The 16488-nt window shown below is 42.7% G+C and overlaps 1 protein-coding gene across 1 annotated transcript in view; it reads left to right on the top strand.

Annotated features, from left to right (window-relative positions):
- Nucleotides 1-14254, top strand: part of adamts3 (ADAM metallopeptidase with thrombospondin type 1 motif, 3) — an 87636-nt gene extending 73382 nt beyond the window's left edge. The window contains 3 exon segments of the mRNA XM_060053462.1: nt 1743-1950; nt 6823-6940; nt 11315-14254. Coding sequence (XP_059909445.1) covers nt 1743-1950; nt 6823-6940; nt 11315-11811 — 823 coding nt within the window. The 3' untranslated portion in view covers nt 11812-14254.
- Nucleotides 14255-16488: the final 2234 nt, after the last annotated feature.

The raw sequence follows: 16488 nt of genomic DNA on the forward strand, positions 1-16488 counted from the left end.
TGATATGGCCTACAAATGCATCTAGCAGATAATAGATCTGTTCATCGTAAACAAAATCCTCGATACAAAACACATCACACAGAAAAGGCTGTAGTGGTCCGAAATTGTGAAGATGACAAAACAAGGCCTGGTCCATTGGTAAAAGCCCATCAAAGCTAGAAAATCCATCAAATATCGCCAGTTAATACCTCTTATCAGTCCTGTCGTCTTTTACGGCCCCCCTCAAGGGACAGTGAGTGAAAAGAAAAAGCATAAATGTACTTTAAGAGATGAGAGCTTGGCCTAGAAAAACATGTTAGTCTCTAGGAATTTAGTTTAGTTTTCAAGTATGTTACTATGTTATTACTGTATTCAGTAGGAACACGATGTGGGTGGTAAGTACATACAATTTCGGATTCTTCAGTTCAATTTCTTTTACATTTTACATACATCCTTTTTTTTTTAGCAATGCTTTGCACTTTTCATTCAGCTGTCAATTCATATGTTTCCAACTATTTAAATTTTTTTAAATGGTGTGCATGTTTACATTTGTTTACTCCATTCAGACTTTTGAACCCTGTTCAATTCCCTTCACTTGATTTAAGCCATTTAACGTTTCTTTATGTCTTAATCTATGTGGCTTTTTGTGGGTTTCTCGTCCAGTCTTTATGTCTACCCCATCCTCCGCCGCAAACAATACGTATTTGGATGAGAGTGCGCAGCGAAGGCTGTTGGGAGAGAGAGAGTGCTGTTATGTAAGGGATAATGTACAGAACACCAGTCATTATCGGGAAAATAAGCGATCAGCAGAGAAATTGTCTTCCAAAGACGTTGACCGCTTAGCAACCGGACACGCTGGGGTTGATAAGTTACCGGACTACTCCCAGAGTGTTAAGAAAGACACTAACAAACATCACAAATTTTCGTTTACACATTTGTTTTAAAAATGTCAATTTGAATTGCTTTTATGCATGATTACATGCAATTTACAGACATTGCTGATCTTGGCAGGTATCAGTTTATTATGTTATGTTATGTTTATGAATGGCAGTGGCATGGCCACCCTACTCACTGTACCTCGCACACGTTTCAAATAAAAACATGAATATATTAACCTGTATATTATTTGAATATCTTAGTATTGAATGCAAAATAACAAGGTACATTTATGCATAGCACTATAGGACCAGTTTAATATAAAACACATTTTTATACAATACATAATCCCCGCTCCATCTCTCCATCAGTTGGGGGGTCCTTGGCCTGGAAAACGTTGAAGACCCCTGCTTTACTGCAAACAATGGTTATACAATGGAGTTTGGCAGTATGGTTCCACTTTTTTCTTATGCTCCCTGCTGTAGGATTCAAAGCACGACATACAGATACAGATAGATACTGAATACCAACAGTATAGGCCTCCAAACATTTGAAATCGGGGAGCGCAATACAATCCCCCATGGGATACATCAGACATCTCAACCCATCGTATAGGTCACTTACATTCCAATACAGAGCAGAACCGAAGCAGGTGTGAGAGTGGTTGTGATTGAAGGTCTTAAATTGAGCGCACATCCCCTAGGAGTGTTTGAGATCGAAGGTCTTAAATGGAGCACCCATCACCGTACGTGTGTTTGCTTGGACCGCGTCAGCCGACAGCGGGGCGCGTGGCTAGCGTGTCCTGCCAGAACCAGCTCCGCCCGTGTTGTGGCTGTGACCGCCGTTCCGAACTCACCCCACCCCCTCTTGTTTTGGAATCGGTTCAGGTGGATCTCGGAGGAGTGGGAGAACTGTCCCCGGACCTGTGGCAGCCTGGGCTTCCAGATCCGGACGGTGCGCTGCGTGCAGTACTCCCAGGACGGCACCAACCGCTCGGTCCACACCAAGTACTGCAGCGGGGATCGGCCCGAGAGCCGGAGGCCCTGCAACCGGGTGCCCTGTCCCTCCCTGTGGAGGGTGGGGGCCTGGTCCGAGGTACAGCACAGCCCCAAAGAGCCCTTGGGAAATACTAGGGGTGGGAAAAATAATCGATTCTTCGATGCATCGCGATTCTCGCTAGAACGATTCTGTCTCGATGCAGATAAATTAATAATCCGATATTTATTTATTTATTTTTTAGACTGCTGCAACATTCTGATCGCCAGAGAGGGATGATTTTCGTAATTTTAAAATTATTGAATTTATCTTGATTGTGAATTGGCCAATCTGATTTGTCTCGACTCGATTGCGATTCAGCCTACGCATAGCATGCGCTGCGCGCAAACTCACAGCCAGACACAAGAACTCATTCTAATTCAAGAGCAGCTTTTTCTTTAATGACATAGAAAAGAAAGATTAGAAAGAAAATAAAACTGTAACCTATTTTTTGCATGCTTCCATATTGTGTTATAATGCAAGCTGCATTGATTATTGCATTGTTCATAGAAAGTCATATTTGTGACAAAAGCTTTCTCTCTTATAAAATATTCGATAAGTTAATTCATCTGTTGATATCTTTAATGATCATCACAAAAGTAGGAAGTGATTAGCAAACTCTGAGTAGAAAACCCAGATGTATATATATATTTTTGAAAATCACGCATGGAAATATACATAAAATTAATTGTTGCATCGAGATGCATCGATAATCGCTTCAGAATCGAATCGTTGTCCCCTTATAATCTGAATCAAATCATGAGGTGCCAAGAGATTCCCACCCCTAGGAAATACATCATTGATGTTCCACTTTAAAAAGAATAAGAATGATGTAAATAATTGTAATACCAATACTAACAATTCATTGCACTTGCACAGCACTTTTCAGGAAACCCAAAGCACTTTACACTGTGTGTGTCTGTGTGAGTGTGCGAGTGGTAAATCCTATTTTGCAATTCATAACTGCTCTCTCGTCACCACTCCTCCTCTCCATCCACCCCAGTGCTAAGCAGTGTTTTTTCTTGTACCTTATGTCTCCAGAGAGAGACGGAGAGGAGCCCCTTTCGCAAACACAGTGACATGTCTCTTTGGCTATTCAAACAAGCAATTATCAAGCTTCATCACCTTAGAAAAACAAACTGATTCATAAATGAAGTGTCCTCCTTTTGCACGCATGTTGTTTCCATAAAGGGAAACCCAAGAGGATACAAAGGGATGAGTTAATCTACATATCTGAGATGCAGTGGGTGTTTACTGTTTATGTCTGTGGTGTGATTCATGAGGAGCACTATCTATTAGAGGCTAAGCATTCTACTCAGTCTTTATCTTGACCACACTTGAGAAAAGGATGATGGGTTCAGCTCGACATCAATATAAAACCCTGACAAAAACACTTGTTATATTGTTAGAATAATAATAATAATAATAATACATTTAATTTAGAGGCGCCTTTCAAAACACCCAAGGTCAGAATGCACGTCTTAGGCCCTGTCCAAGCTAACCCGGGTAACTATATGAACGCACATTCGCAATGGTAACGATCTCCGTCCACACTATCGTTTTCATATCGTTTACGGAATGTTTTGCATCCACGTTCCACACTGAAATGACTTTGATTAACAGTTGTCATGGTTACGCGACTCCCGCCACGACTCTCTGTTTATTTTACAGGCACGCGATCAGCTGATAGTTGCAGTTGATCAGCTGGCTAATCCTTTTCACTCACAAGCAAAAATTAAAGTACATTGCACAGAGAAATCCTCATTTCAATTTCACCTGCCATTTTTGTTTCAATGAGGGTCTCGGTCTCAAGTGCAAGCTTGTGGCAGCGTCATGACAGTGTCATGGCAACCGAACGTCCTTTTCTCTGAAAGCCTTCATCTACCCTGACCACACTACAACGCAAACCCAGAGTTTTCACATTTATCCACCTCAGCGATCGATTTTGAAAAGCATTGTTTTCATTGTCGGAATTCGCCGTTCTAATGTGGACGGAGGTAGCCTGGGTATACCCATGCTGTCTTGCCAGGATTTCATTACGCGCTGCTAGGCAGCCATGTAGGCAGCCTGGATTCAATGGATCCGATTTTCGCCTGAGCTAGGGAACCAATCACAGAACGGGGAGGGACGGCAAGGCGATGACGACGTCTATGCGACACACCCATCGTCTTCTTCCTCTCTTCCTCATCGAATTTCTGTCGCTTTACATACGTCATCTGGTACAATTGATACGATTGGCTATTAGCTACGTACAGACTCATATGATAGACATTCGTAGCGCCCCATAAATGACGAAAAAATGAATGTGTGGTTCCCAGACCTCTTCACAATGTAGTTTGAGATGAGGCGTCAGCCAGGCTAGGACGGAGGGGCTAAACGGATAAATATTTATGCGTTTGTAGATTTACCAGGGTTAGGTTGGGCAGAGCCTTAGAATAAAGGCAAATCGATGTATTGTTATATTGCTACTGGAAGATATAAGTATCAAGTGGACAACCCAATGCTTGCCATGAAATCAGTGTTGCACATCCGGGTGCATAATGACACACTGCTGCTTGCTGTTGCTCTTGATTTCTAGTTAGGTGAGTGCTATATGCAGCGCTCAACTAGGGCTGGGCGATATGGGCCAAAATGAATATCTCGATATTTTTTTTACTATATCTCGATACACGATATATATCTCGATATATTTTGAATCTCCTCTAGAGCACATCATAAATGCTCGATTCAACCATGTCTGGTATAATGTTACGTCAGTAATAATTCTAGTATTCCTGAAATATAAGTGCATGTAGATTACATGAAACAACATATTGTTTAAACTCATTAGTGCTTTGTATTGGAATAATTTAGAACTTCCACATAAGAAAAGGAAAATCACAGCAAGTTAGATTTACCAACACAGCATTTATTCAAACCGTTAATTATTTATTAACGGTTTGCATAATAATTATTATATATACAGTGCCAGACGACGGATCCAATGCTATTCTTTTTCAAAACCAAATCCTCAGTCTCCATCCTTTTTTCTCTCTCTCGCTGTTCTCACTCACCGGTCGGAGGTACACACACCTACAGCAGCACGCCGTCCAGACTACGTCACACACGCGCGTCCATGAGAATCTCGCGGACTCGCAACGGGCGGGGGGAGTGAGTGTGTTTGTGCCATTGCATGTCTTTACCTTTTGTGGAAGAGGGAGAGACGTCGGAGGCGCACAGAGCTTTTGGCCGTGATATTATACAATTGTATTATATTATATACTATTAAATATAGAGCTCCGGGAGTCGCAAACGGCAACAATCACTTTCTCCTCCATGCTGCAGTTCACCCCGGACTGCACTGCACTGAGTTTGACGGTTGAACGCTGATTGGCTGTTTACGTTACACATGTCACTCAGTGGCCACGCTGTTGAACGCTGATTGGCTGTCATCACGAGAAATTAAAATACATTTCAACTCGAGCGAATTTGTCGCGCCACAAATCCTCGTGAACGCGCTCGCCTGTGCACGGCAAAAGTGTGGCGCGACAAATCAAAACTTGTTGCCGGTTTTCTCTCGCGAAGAATTCGCCCGATACGCGTCTACGTTCACTTTATATGGGATTTTGTCGCCCCGTCGCGTTTGGTCCGAACGCACAATGAGTATGCCGGCGGCGGCAAAAAGAAACAGATTACGTGCCAATTTGTATTCGATGTTCGCGACAGGGGCATTTTATACATCCCCTGGAGAACATCTCGCGATACATCGCATATATTTGATATATCGCCCAGCCCTACGCTCAACTATTGTTCTTCTTAGGTTTTATTCTTTCTTTCTTTCGTTATTATTTTCTACAAAATTCTGGACCATACTCCTTCCACAATTATTCCCCTAGAGACTTTCTCGAGATTCTCTGACACTTCAAATACTTCAGACTTTGTAACTTGGTAAATACTCAACCGTTTACCTTCGTTCAAACATTTAGCAAATAAACACACTTTTTTCAGAATAACATCTTAATGTCATTCCCGCTTCGTATATTTTCAGTTGGGCACATTGACTTACGCTGAGGCTAGAGCGTGAGGACGTGATAGATAGAGGACACTCTAGCCCAAGGTGGCTAGTTAGTGATAGAGTTTTAAACTAGCGAAATATTATTCTGAATAAGAAACAATAAGTTGTGGAAATTTAAATAAATCAACAGTCGAACTTTGCTAACACTTGCCAGACACTTCTTGTGTGGGAGGCATTTGTGCATACATACGTGTGTGTGTATGGGGGGAGGCGTATATCAGTTTGTGTGTGTGTGTGTGTGTGTGTGTGTGTGTGTGTGTGTGTGTGTGTGTGTGTGTGTGTAAAGGCATTTGTGCATACTGTGGCAACCCGGCCCAGGCCAATTAAGGATATTGAGAGCACCTGAGGAACAAGTGGAGAAGCAGGGCTTAAATAGCCCGCTTCTCCACTCATTCGGGGCTCTCCCAGCCCTGGAGCTCCTGCACGGAGAGTCCGGTCCTCGTGGGTGACGGGATTCCACCCACGAAGGAGGGGACCGTTGATTCCTCAAGGTTTACGTTATTTGTGTTTTGGAGAGACTTTTATGTTCTGTAATTAAACATGCCTTTTTGTGGCTTTTCACCAACGAAATGGTGTCCTGTTTGGGAGGAGTTGGTGCGCTCAACGTGCCGGGTTGCCACAATACATACGTGTGTGTGTATGGGGGGAGGCATATATCAGTTTGTGTGTGTGTGTGTGTGTGTGTGTGTGTGTGTGTGTGTGTGTGTGTGTGTGTGTGTGTGTGTGTGTGTGTGTGTGTGTGTGTGTGTGTGTGTGTGTGTGTGTACAGGCACTTGACTCTGTTTGCCTGCATGTGTGCGACCTCTCCATTGATCCTGCATACGTAAGTATGTGTGCGCCCATATTAAGTCTGTGTTGCGGGCCCCTTCCTGCTCCAGTGTTCGGTGACCTGTGGTGAGGGCGCGGAGAGGCGTCTAGTGAGCTGCCGGGTCGGAGACCAATGCACCGGGGAGAGACCAGAGGCCATAAGGCCGTGCCGACCAGGACTTTGCCACGGTGAGACATCCTGCCCATCTCGACTCCCACAGTGTCCATGTTTTTTTGACCTCTGCCATTAATTAATCGGAAAGGTCACAATTAGGGTTGCCGCGGTGTGGACATTTTCACACCGAGTAATACGCTTGTGTCAACACCGGTATTACCGGTATAAACGGTATTAACTTCGAAACCATAGGTCAACCGCCATCTTCTCCGTCAACTCTCCTCTCACACTCGGTGACAGCGGCTGGCAGCGCGCCAATTCTCGGCGTCTTATAACGTTCTATATATAATAGTATAATACAATTTTATATATCATAATATCACGGCCAAAAGCTCTGTGCGCCTCCGGATGGCAGTAGCGCGGGGAGCTATACCGGCGTTGCTATGGTTACCGGTCTTGTAAGGAAGCGCGTCAATTCTCGGCGCGCCAATTCTCCCGCACAGAGCAGAACTGTGGCCTATTCTACAAATTTTAATTTTCTTAATTATAATTATATTATTCATTCTTTTTGCTGAATTTGTTTTTTATTACTGAAAAAAATAGAAAGAAAAAAAAACAGGAGTTGCCGGTGTGCAACACCGAGTAATCGGTGTTGGCCTCAACACCGGTAACACCGGTAATACCGTATACCGCGGCAACCCTAGTCACAATTAATGCAGAACAAAAATAGAACAAATGTAACAATCCAAACTAAATACATGTGATTTTGAACGCCTGTTACATTCAATCGTTACTAAATAGCGGTACTAATCTATAGCCCGAAGCACAGGCATTGGTTTAATGTTGTGTGTCTCTGAGGAATCGCTACTGATAAATATATGCCCCAAGGCAATGCTGTAGCCAGTAAAGCTCATTTAAATGCCAGGTTTAGCAGATGTAAATAATAATTCCAATTATTCATCACTCATATTATCGGGCAGAATAATCACAATTCCTTATTTTTGGCATTATTATGCAGGCCTATCCTATCATGTTCAAATTCAAGTCTACCTATTTAGGGCCTAATATACTAGAGAGGTTCCAAAAAAATGTTACTAAAAAATGTTTACTGACAAATATATTCGAAAGTAATTCATATATAACATATAGTTATAATAGATAACTGACTAAGTAAAGTAAATCCTATTCCAAACAAAATCCCCAAATTTGTGCCAATCCATTTATGTGCACAAGTCAAAGATATACGCAACTACGAGGTAGAATGAATCCGAGTTGGTTGAGAAGGTTGTTGTTCCCTCAGTAGGAACCGTCCTTCAGTCTGCGAGCGCGAGCGCGGATGCTTCGGTATCCCCTGCCAGATGGCAGCAGACTGAACAGTGTGTGTGCTGGGCGGTGGAAGCCTTGATCGTTCTGAGAGCTCTCCTGAGGCAGCGTGTTCGGTAGGTGACCCGTAGGGCCGGGAAACTCTCTGACAATGATGCGTGCTGAAGTCCTTACAACCAAGGCGCGTCAGACCTCCCGGCCCTTGGCTTGGTACCCCACCGTACCGTGCTGGGATTGAGTTCAGTCAGAATGATCTCACGCCTGTACAAGTGTGTCAGGATGACTGGGTCCATGCCAAACAGCCTCAGTCTCCTCGGGAAGAAGGAGACGTTTCCCCGGCCCATCCGGTCGGCGTGTCTGTGGGTCTACCAAATAGGGTCGCCGACATTGGAGTGCACCCCGAGGAACCTGAGGCAGCTGACCTGTTTCCTCCACAGTTCCATTGATATGTATGGGGGTGCATGCTCCCCTGTCCCTGCTGAAGCCTCCTGTAGTCCACGACCCACTCCTTTGCCTGGCTGAAGGAGGGAGAGAGAGAGAGGTTGTTTTCTGGACACCAAACAACCAAGTTCAAGTTCAAGTTTATTATAGAGCACTTTAAAAACAACAACAGTCTATCTAGTTATAAAACAAACAAATAAAATAAAACCAATTAAATGCACAAAAAGGGACACACTAGACAAAAATTAACTACTATTCGCCAAAGGCATAGTGAATATTGGGGAATAGCCGAATAGGCTATTCCCAACTATTCACGGAGCCTGAGGCGAATAATTGTTTTAGTAAATACTACACGTGAACACTCAAAAAATAAACAAGATAACACCTCTTGCCGGTATTTTTTTTTTTTAGTGGTATATTTGTTTTTATTAGCTTGACGAGACAAGACATTTTGCTTTTGAGATCTCAATCGTTGGATATTGCCCATGGGTTGGTGATCAGCGTGGAGGAGGCGTGGTCACCGATTCTCACCGTCCGGCTTTCCGTCAGGAAGTTGTAGATCTGTCTCCATCGCGAGCTGTTTCAAAAATCGTTAGCCTTATAGCATAATTGGCTATGTCGTATTTTAAGGTTCATCTTGTATTCAGCGTCAAAAATGCCTCAGCCAAATAGAGGACTTAGGCAGAGTGATTATGGAATGTAAAAAGCACTCTGATTGGCTGAGAATATAGCCAATGAGGCACAGTGAATCAGCAGCGTCAGGAGAGTAGAGTTAGGTTCGATATCACAATTTGGCCAAAATATGACTAAGGCAATTATGCTATGAGGCTAACAATATGTAAAATGTTGCATATTATTAACATATAATATATATATATAAGAAAGTCATATAATCGTACCGTACTGCGACTTGACAAATGAAGGATACTTCATTCACTTCATAAGACACAACACCGGTCTCTGTTTAGAAACATTCTCAGTTTCAATTGGCTGAACAACGACAACATGAGGTTGTGTCTGAAATTATCTTGGTTAAATGGGTTACTGTTTATTTATTCATCCGGCCTCCAAGAGAACCGTCACCATAGTAACCCTTGACTTATTTTGTGTTAAGTAAAGCACATCAATTCCCATGCCGCTGCAGAAATTGCCTTCTCGCTGACATTCTCGAACATTCAGTACACGCTCAGAAACCCAGGACACTCGTGGGTTTGTCAGAGTTGAATCACTGCTCGCAGCCTTCAGAGTCGTAAATCGAATTCAGATATAACCACTCGTTTGATTCAGAGTAAATAAGGTGCGGGGTGGAAGACAAATGGAAATTGGACGTCACATTTCTGTCAAAATAAATGTACCCATTTGTAAGGTTTCTTAAACTGAAGCCGTCTGTCCGGAGATTCTGAAAGTGCTATAACCAACTTTTGCTTTCATGGACATGAAAATGTCTGTTGGATTTTGGCACATTTCAGCCAATTAGTTGTAATTTGATATAAAAGTAATGTTTGGCAGTTGACGCAGATTAAATTGCTATTGAGCCACAAATCAGATTGCGGTTCAGTTTAGCTTACTTAATGAATAATGTGATTAATCAAGTATGTGTCAGTATAATTATCACAGTTGTTATTTGTACACATGATTATGTGTGGACAGTAGTTCACCTATATTTTACACCACACAAAAGGTAGCTCAAAAGAAAAAAAAAAAACTATTTTCTAATAATTATCCATTATAGATTGCAATACAGCGCAGCTGATGGAACAATGCCGATGCATACACTCAAGTTTGACAACACTATAGCCAAACTACTAGGGCGACTGCACAGTGCCTGGGTAGGAAGGAAGGGCAGAGTATTGCAGTGGTTCCTGATTTTACATATTCTTCTGAAGATAAAATAATTTCTGACAAGATGGAGATTTCAAAAGACAATTTTTAAAAAATTATTTTTACTGTGGACAGTCTAAATACTCAGGGTTGATTTTAAACCTTTACAGACACTTTGTCTTAGGACGTTGGTGTCCAGATAGGGCATTTTAGCTTGTCTTGCCAGTATCAGGCATGCTGTGATTCTCCCCCTGCTTCTTAGTGTCACATTGCACATACTTCATAATAATAATAATAATAATAATAATAATAATAATAATAATAGTAATAATAATAATAGGGAATATTTTTACCCTTTAACAGAAATTATTTTACTAGATATTCACACAATTATAAAATCAACGTTCATATTGAATCATAGATATGATTTAAATAATGCAACCCTTTAGGGGGCATAATGGATGGACTGGCAGTGTGCTATGTTTTGTGAATAAGCTATACATAATGGACGGACTGGCAGTGTGTTATGTATGGTGAATAAGCTATACATAATGGACGGACTGGCAGTGTGTTACGTATGGTGAATTAACTATACATAATGGACGGACTGGCAGTGTGTTATGTATGGTGAATTAACTATACATAATGGACGGACTGGCAGTGTGTTATGTATGGTGAATTAACTATACATAATGGACGGACTGGCAGTGTGTTATGTATGGTGATGTTGCCATCCAGCTGGTCAGTCACGGAGCTGTTTTGTCTAAATGCATCCGTCCAACCCACTCAACCAGGGCCTCTGTGTGCGGGGTGGCAGGGTATAACTGACACCCTCTCCAATCTGCTCGTTACGGTGCTTCCAGATGAGCCTTGCCACGGAGACAAGTCCATCTTCTGCCAGATGGACGTGCTGGCCCGGTACTGCTCCATCCCCGGCTACCACAAGCTGTGCTGCGAGTCATGCGGCCGGCGCTCGCCCTCCTCCCTCCCCCCCGAGTCCGCCCAGACGGAGGAGGAGCACCTGCGCTTCGGCTCCGCCTCCCAGCTCCTGGAGACGCTCACCGCCAACGCCACCGCCAGGAGACACGGCCTGCCGAAACCAGGCCCGGGTAAGCACGGTTCGGCGAAGGCATCGACGCCGGCAAAGGCTGGCCAACACGCGGCCGCCGGCCCAACCCGCGCCCCGCTGAGGAAGGCAACGGCCCCGCCCAACGGCAAGCCGCCGAGGCAGCGTGTGGTGCGGAGCCGGAGGCTCGCCGCCATGGCGCCGGCGTCCCTAGCCGCCGGACACGAGAGGTCACATGGAGAGGGTCAGAGGTCAGGGGAGAGTGGCTGGGCGAACACTGAGGGGGAAAGATGAGGGGGGGGGGGGGGGGCAGGGAGGTGTGGCCAGAACTCTGCTGCAGTCCATTCCCAGCTGTTCTCCCTCTGCCCCCACTCTCCTTCGCACGACATCGCAAGGAGAGATAGAACGACAAAAAAAAAAAGAGAAAAACGGAAGGAAGACGAAGAGAAAAAGAGAAAAGTGCTGGTACACTTTGAGTCCCGTTCCCAAATCCAGTGCCGTTGATTTGTATAGCACTGCCTAGTCCCACAGCAAGCTCTTTTTAACGCGTGATATACTGTACACCCTGAGGTTGAATCGAAGGCAGGTTGTCACACTCAGTTTTATCTAGATTCAATAAGGGCCATTTTGTCACAAACCAAATATGGATTCAAAGACGAAACAGAAAAGACGATCTTTTATTCTGCACGATTCGTTTTTTTTGGGGGTGCAAAGATTTGGTATCTTTTAGAGACGGCCTTGTTTATCTAACAGTAATATAAATTCAATTTGACCTGAACCCCAACACTTTTGAATCTCTTTTGAAAAATGTTAATCTTAGTCATTCTTGGCCATTCTGGTTAATATCCCCAGTTCTCTGAACTTGGCTGATAAGGCGTACTGGCTCATTTTGAATGAATTTGGAGGACTTCAAGACTTCCAAACACAAAAGTCCTGAGGGGAGTAGTTCTAGTTGTATAGAACATTTTGTTTTGTTTACAATCTCAGTTTCTATGAAAAAATAAATCAGTATTATTTTTGAATAGGGATGTGATGAGCAGGCCGGTGAACTTTGAGCCCCTATATTATAACTCGAAGTCAACCGGTTCATTCTCATTCTTCTTATTTAACAGCGAGACTGGCCTTTTAAATTGAATTGATGCTTCTGCTCCCAGGTTTCACCTTAAACTGCTATTACCGTGAGAGCCATACGGCTAGAGATTGAAAGCCGTGACCTTTATGGACCTTGTATTCAATATTCATCTCCATTGTATGATTGTGTATATGTTGAAAATGGTAAAAAAAAAATAAGGAAAAAAAAGAAAAAGGATGACAATATCGAGATCGAAAGTTTTTGTTTTATCTGCTACGCAGGAGAGAAAAAAATTGTTTTAGCAAAATCGGTTTGATTTTGATTCGGACGAATTGTAACGAATGAACCCAAATAGTGTTGTCACGAGCGGTGCTATTTTCTTTCTGAGGTCTGCATGATCTCGGCTCAGTTGAGGGCCTACATTAGGTCCATGCAGTTATTTTTGCCCTGGAATATATTATTAATAGAACTCATCCCTTGACACAACCACATGTTTTTGCACACATATACACGCATTTGTAAGTCTGAGGTTTGATTGGTCGGGTTCTTACAAAAAGCATGTATGCTTCCAGTACCACCGCTTTCTTATAAGCATACTGAGCTGGACTTTGTGGATCAGACCCGACACTTTCAATGTCGAACGATTTCTTTATCCTAATCATAGTTTTTTTCTATATGGCCTTTCCGGTTGTGGAAGGTCTTAGAGACTGAAAGCTATTTATTAAAAAATAAAAGGATTCTCACAGCCACCATGCATTTGACTGCAATAGCTAAGACACAGGTTTGTGTTTCGGCAAATAAAAATAACAATAGCACACTGCTATTGACAGTAACTCTTGTGTGCCGATGTATAGTGCTTGTATATAGCATGGAGTACATTTATATTTATTGAGAAGTCAAAGGTTCTGCTTTTGTCGGTTGTTTTTTGTTTTTTTCCGTGCAGTGTCACATGGTCATCAACATGTAGCAGGTGAACCAATGAGATCAGATTTGCAGCGTGACGCCCCTTTCACCCCAACCCTCTATTTGAAAGCGGATTAGCAACTTAAACAGTACAGTAGAGTATGAGTGACATTGTTTTTGGCACACAATTATATGTAAATATACATGCTCAATTTGGAGCTGTTTGACTTTTTGTTTTTTGAGAAAGCTGCCTTTCACAGCTGTTTTGTAGAAATGAACCTAAAATGCTGTTACAATGTGCTACCTTTACTGGCAAGACTAAAAAGCTTTAGATGACCGAGTAAACAAATACTGTGGCACCAGTAAACCAACATTAGTGTAATTCTTTGTGTTTAGTCTGAGTGTTTTCTCAAAACAATTGCCGTATTTTCTCCCCAGGTTTACTTAAGGAACTTCAGTTTCCGCGTACAAACAATGCTGCTAATTGTATACGCTTGTAATTAATATTAGGATAGATGTAGATGTTACATAGACAATCCCTGAGCCTCAGACAGATCTTACTGCATAGTAAAACACCAGGTACTGTATTGTATATCCCCGTGCTACATGTGCCTTTGAGCAATAAGATTTTAAAAAGCCAAAGTGGGTTTCTCTCCTCTCCTTACCGCCTGTCCCTGTATGTTTGTAGATGAAGTGTACACTACTGATGCTGTTTGTTGGAACGGGGAGCACATAGCATTAAAATGATATAATGAACAACCATGGTGCCTGTATTTCTTCATTGTGTGTGGTGAATGTAGTGAATGGGCCATGTTTAAAGGTCACTGCCTCTCTCTCTGTTAGTTCTGTCGCCCTCGCTGGCACCCGGTATGTAAAGTAGGCCTACCTATGGTTCATTTAATCTGACTGAAAATGTCAAGACTAATATGTCAATGTAGAGAAAGTTTTAGAAAATAGGCCTTCTATGCTCTAATTGTAAGACGTAACAGTCCGTCCAATTGTTTGGTGAAAGCTTTTTTGAGCTTCTCTGTGAAGGATGGTGGAGGGGGTTTAATAGTGCAAGAAACAAGAGCTCATTCAACTCATGTATTGTATTGTATTTTTATCCTGTGTTTTTCCAATGCTGCGGATTAATAAGGTTGTATCTAAATTAGCATACGCGCACAGTTTCTCAAGGAAAAGTAAGGAAAGATGACGGAGACCAACACGTTTGCACCGATATCTGAGCTTGTTCAACCATTTATTCAAAACCGCCAAGTAACGTGCCTGGGGAGATTATCCCAGTGGACAAACCATCAATACAAAAGCGCACTGTCGCTTCACATAGTACCCGGAAAACAGACCTTGACAAGTTAGGAATCGAATTAAAGATGGCGTCCGATGTTGATGCCAAGGACACATGTAATGCCATTCCATATTTATGAAATTATATAAACAGGTTGCCTGGAGCATGAATGACAATGTGCGATGGTGTAGGTCAGGGTTAGCATGAAGGAGGCAACATGTGAGATTCTCCTCACGGTACTTTTATTATGCTATAAGCTTTTGACCATACCACGCCAGGTCTCCACGGCACTATATATATTTACCATACGTTTGGAAAGTCAAGGATTCCTGCATACAACAAATCAGTTACTAAATAACATGTAATAAAAAGGGAGACTTCGTTCGTATACTGCTTTTCATTCTAGCCAAGCGGAAGAAGCCACCCTTCTGCACTCCCCGTTATCTCATATAACCCAACAAAAGTGGGAGGCGCCACCTAGTGGAACTACATATTAAAAACCTGACTAATATACAATGTCGTCTTAAAGTCATCTTGCACCCATGTTGTCATAATGTCATCTTGGGCTCATAGCGCAAGATGTACTGATACTGATGTGCCGATATATCGATATCGGTAATGGTTAACTCCCTTATATCGGTATTGGCATCGCGGGCTTCTAAAATCCAGTATTGGTCATGTCAACATATTTATCAAAAGTCATCTTGTTCGAATATGAACTATGTCCTGCTTTCGCTCATCACTGCAGCATTTGGACGATGGCATACGCCTTCTTCTAGAGATCTTTCACGTCACACACACAGCGGACTCTTGTCGGGCAAGGAGCCGGTGTGGATGTTGGAGTAGTGCCTCAAGTAGGGAGAGCCGGTGTAAGTACCATATTGGCTCGGCTACCAGATCGGCTCGGGGTCCGTCGTCTGCTGATTACGTCACACAATACGCTATCTACAGCAATAAGGTATTTTATGGCTTAAATTAAAGAGCCTGTAATGATCTTTCATTTTGAACATAGACCATTCCCAACCTATCTGTATGGATAGTTTTCTTCTAAAAACAAAACATCCCTCGGAATCATCTTGGCTGTTAAGATAAGCCGTCCGTGTTGCCAGATTGGGCACATTTTCATCCTGATTTGGCTACTTTGAATCACGTTAGGCTGGAAAAACGGGACATATGCCCAATCTGGCAACACAAACGAAACTAGACATAGACCTACTCGCGCTCACACATGTGCTCGCTGTTGCCTCGTGGTTGCTATGACTACAGCCAGAGCTACAGCACAAAACAGCCAATCACAACTGTCCGACGTACAGCCAATCACAATGTACGCCCATTGAAGCGTACAGCCAATGATATTGTGTAACGTAATCAGCAGACGACGGACCCCGAGCCGATCTGGTAGCCGAGCCAATATGGTACTTACACCGGGTCGATTGAAACATTTTCAGTAAACGTCTTTTTCAAAGATGACGTTACGTATACAAATAATTTCAACATGTGATCAACAACTCACATGTGTGTCTTAGTTACAAGTGTAATTGAATACATATGTTGGATGATAGAGCTGTTTTTTTAACTTTACGTAAGTTGACATCTGTTTCAAACGCCCCGCCTAGTCGGGACGTTTGAAACACACATGCGGGACGAATGAAACAGCATATTTTAAAAATAAACTATTGACCTTACTCTTGTTTTTATGCAACATACCTGA

The sequence above is a fragment of the Gadus macrocephalus genome, chromosome 6 (assembly GCF_031168955.1).
Source record: "Gadus macrocephalus chromosome 6, ASM3116895v1".
Classification (NCBI taxonomy): Eukaryota; Metazoa; Chordata; class Actinopteri; order Gadiformes; family Gadidae; genus Gadus; species Gadus macrocephalus.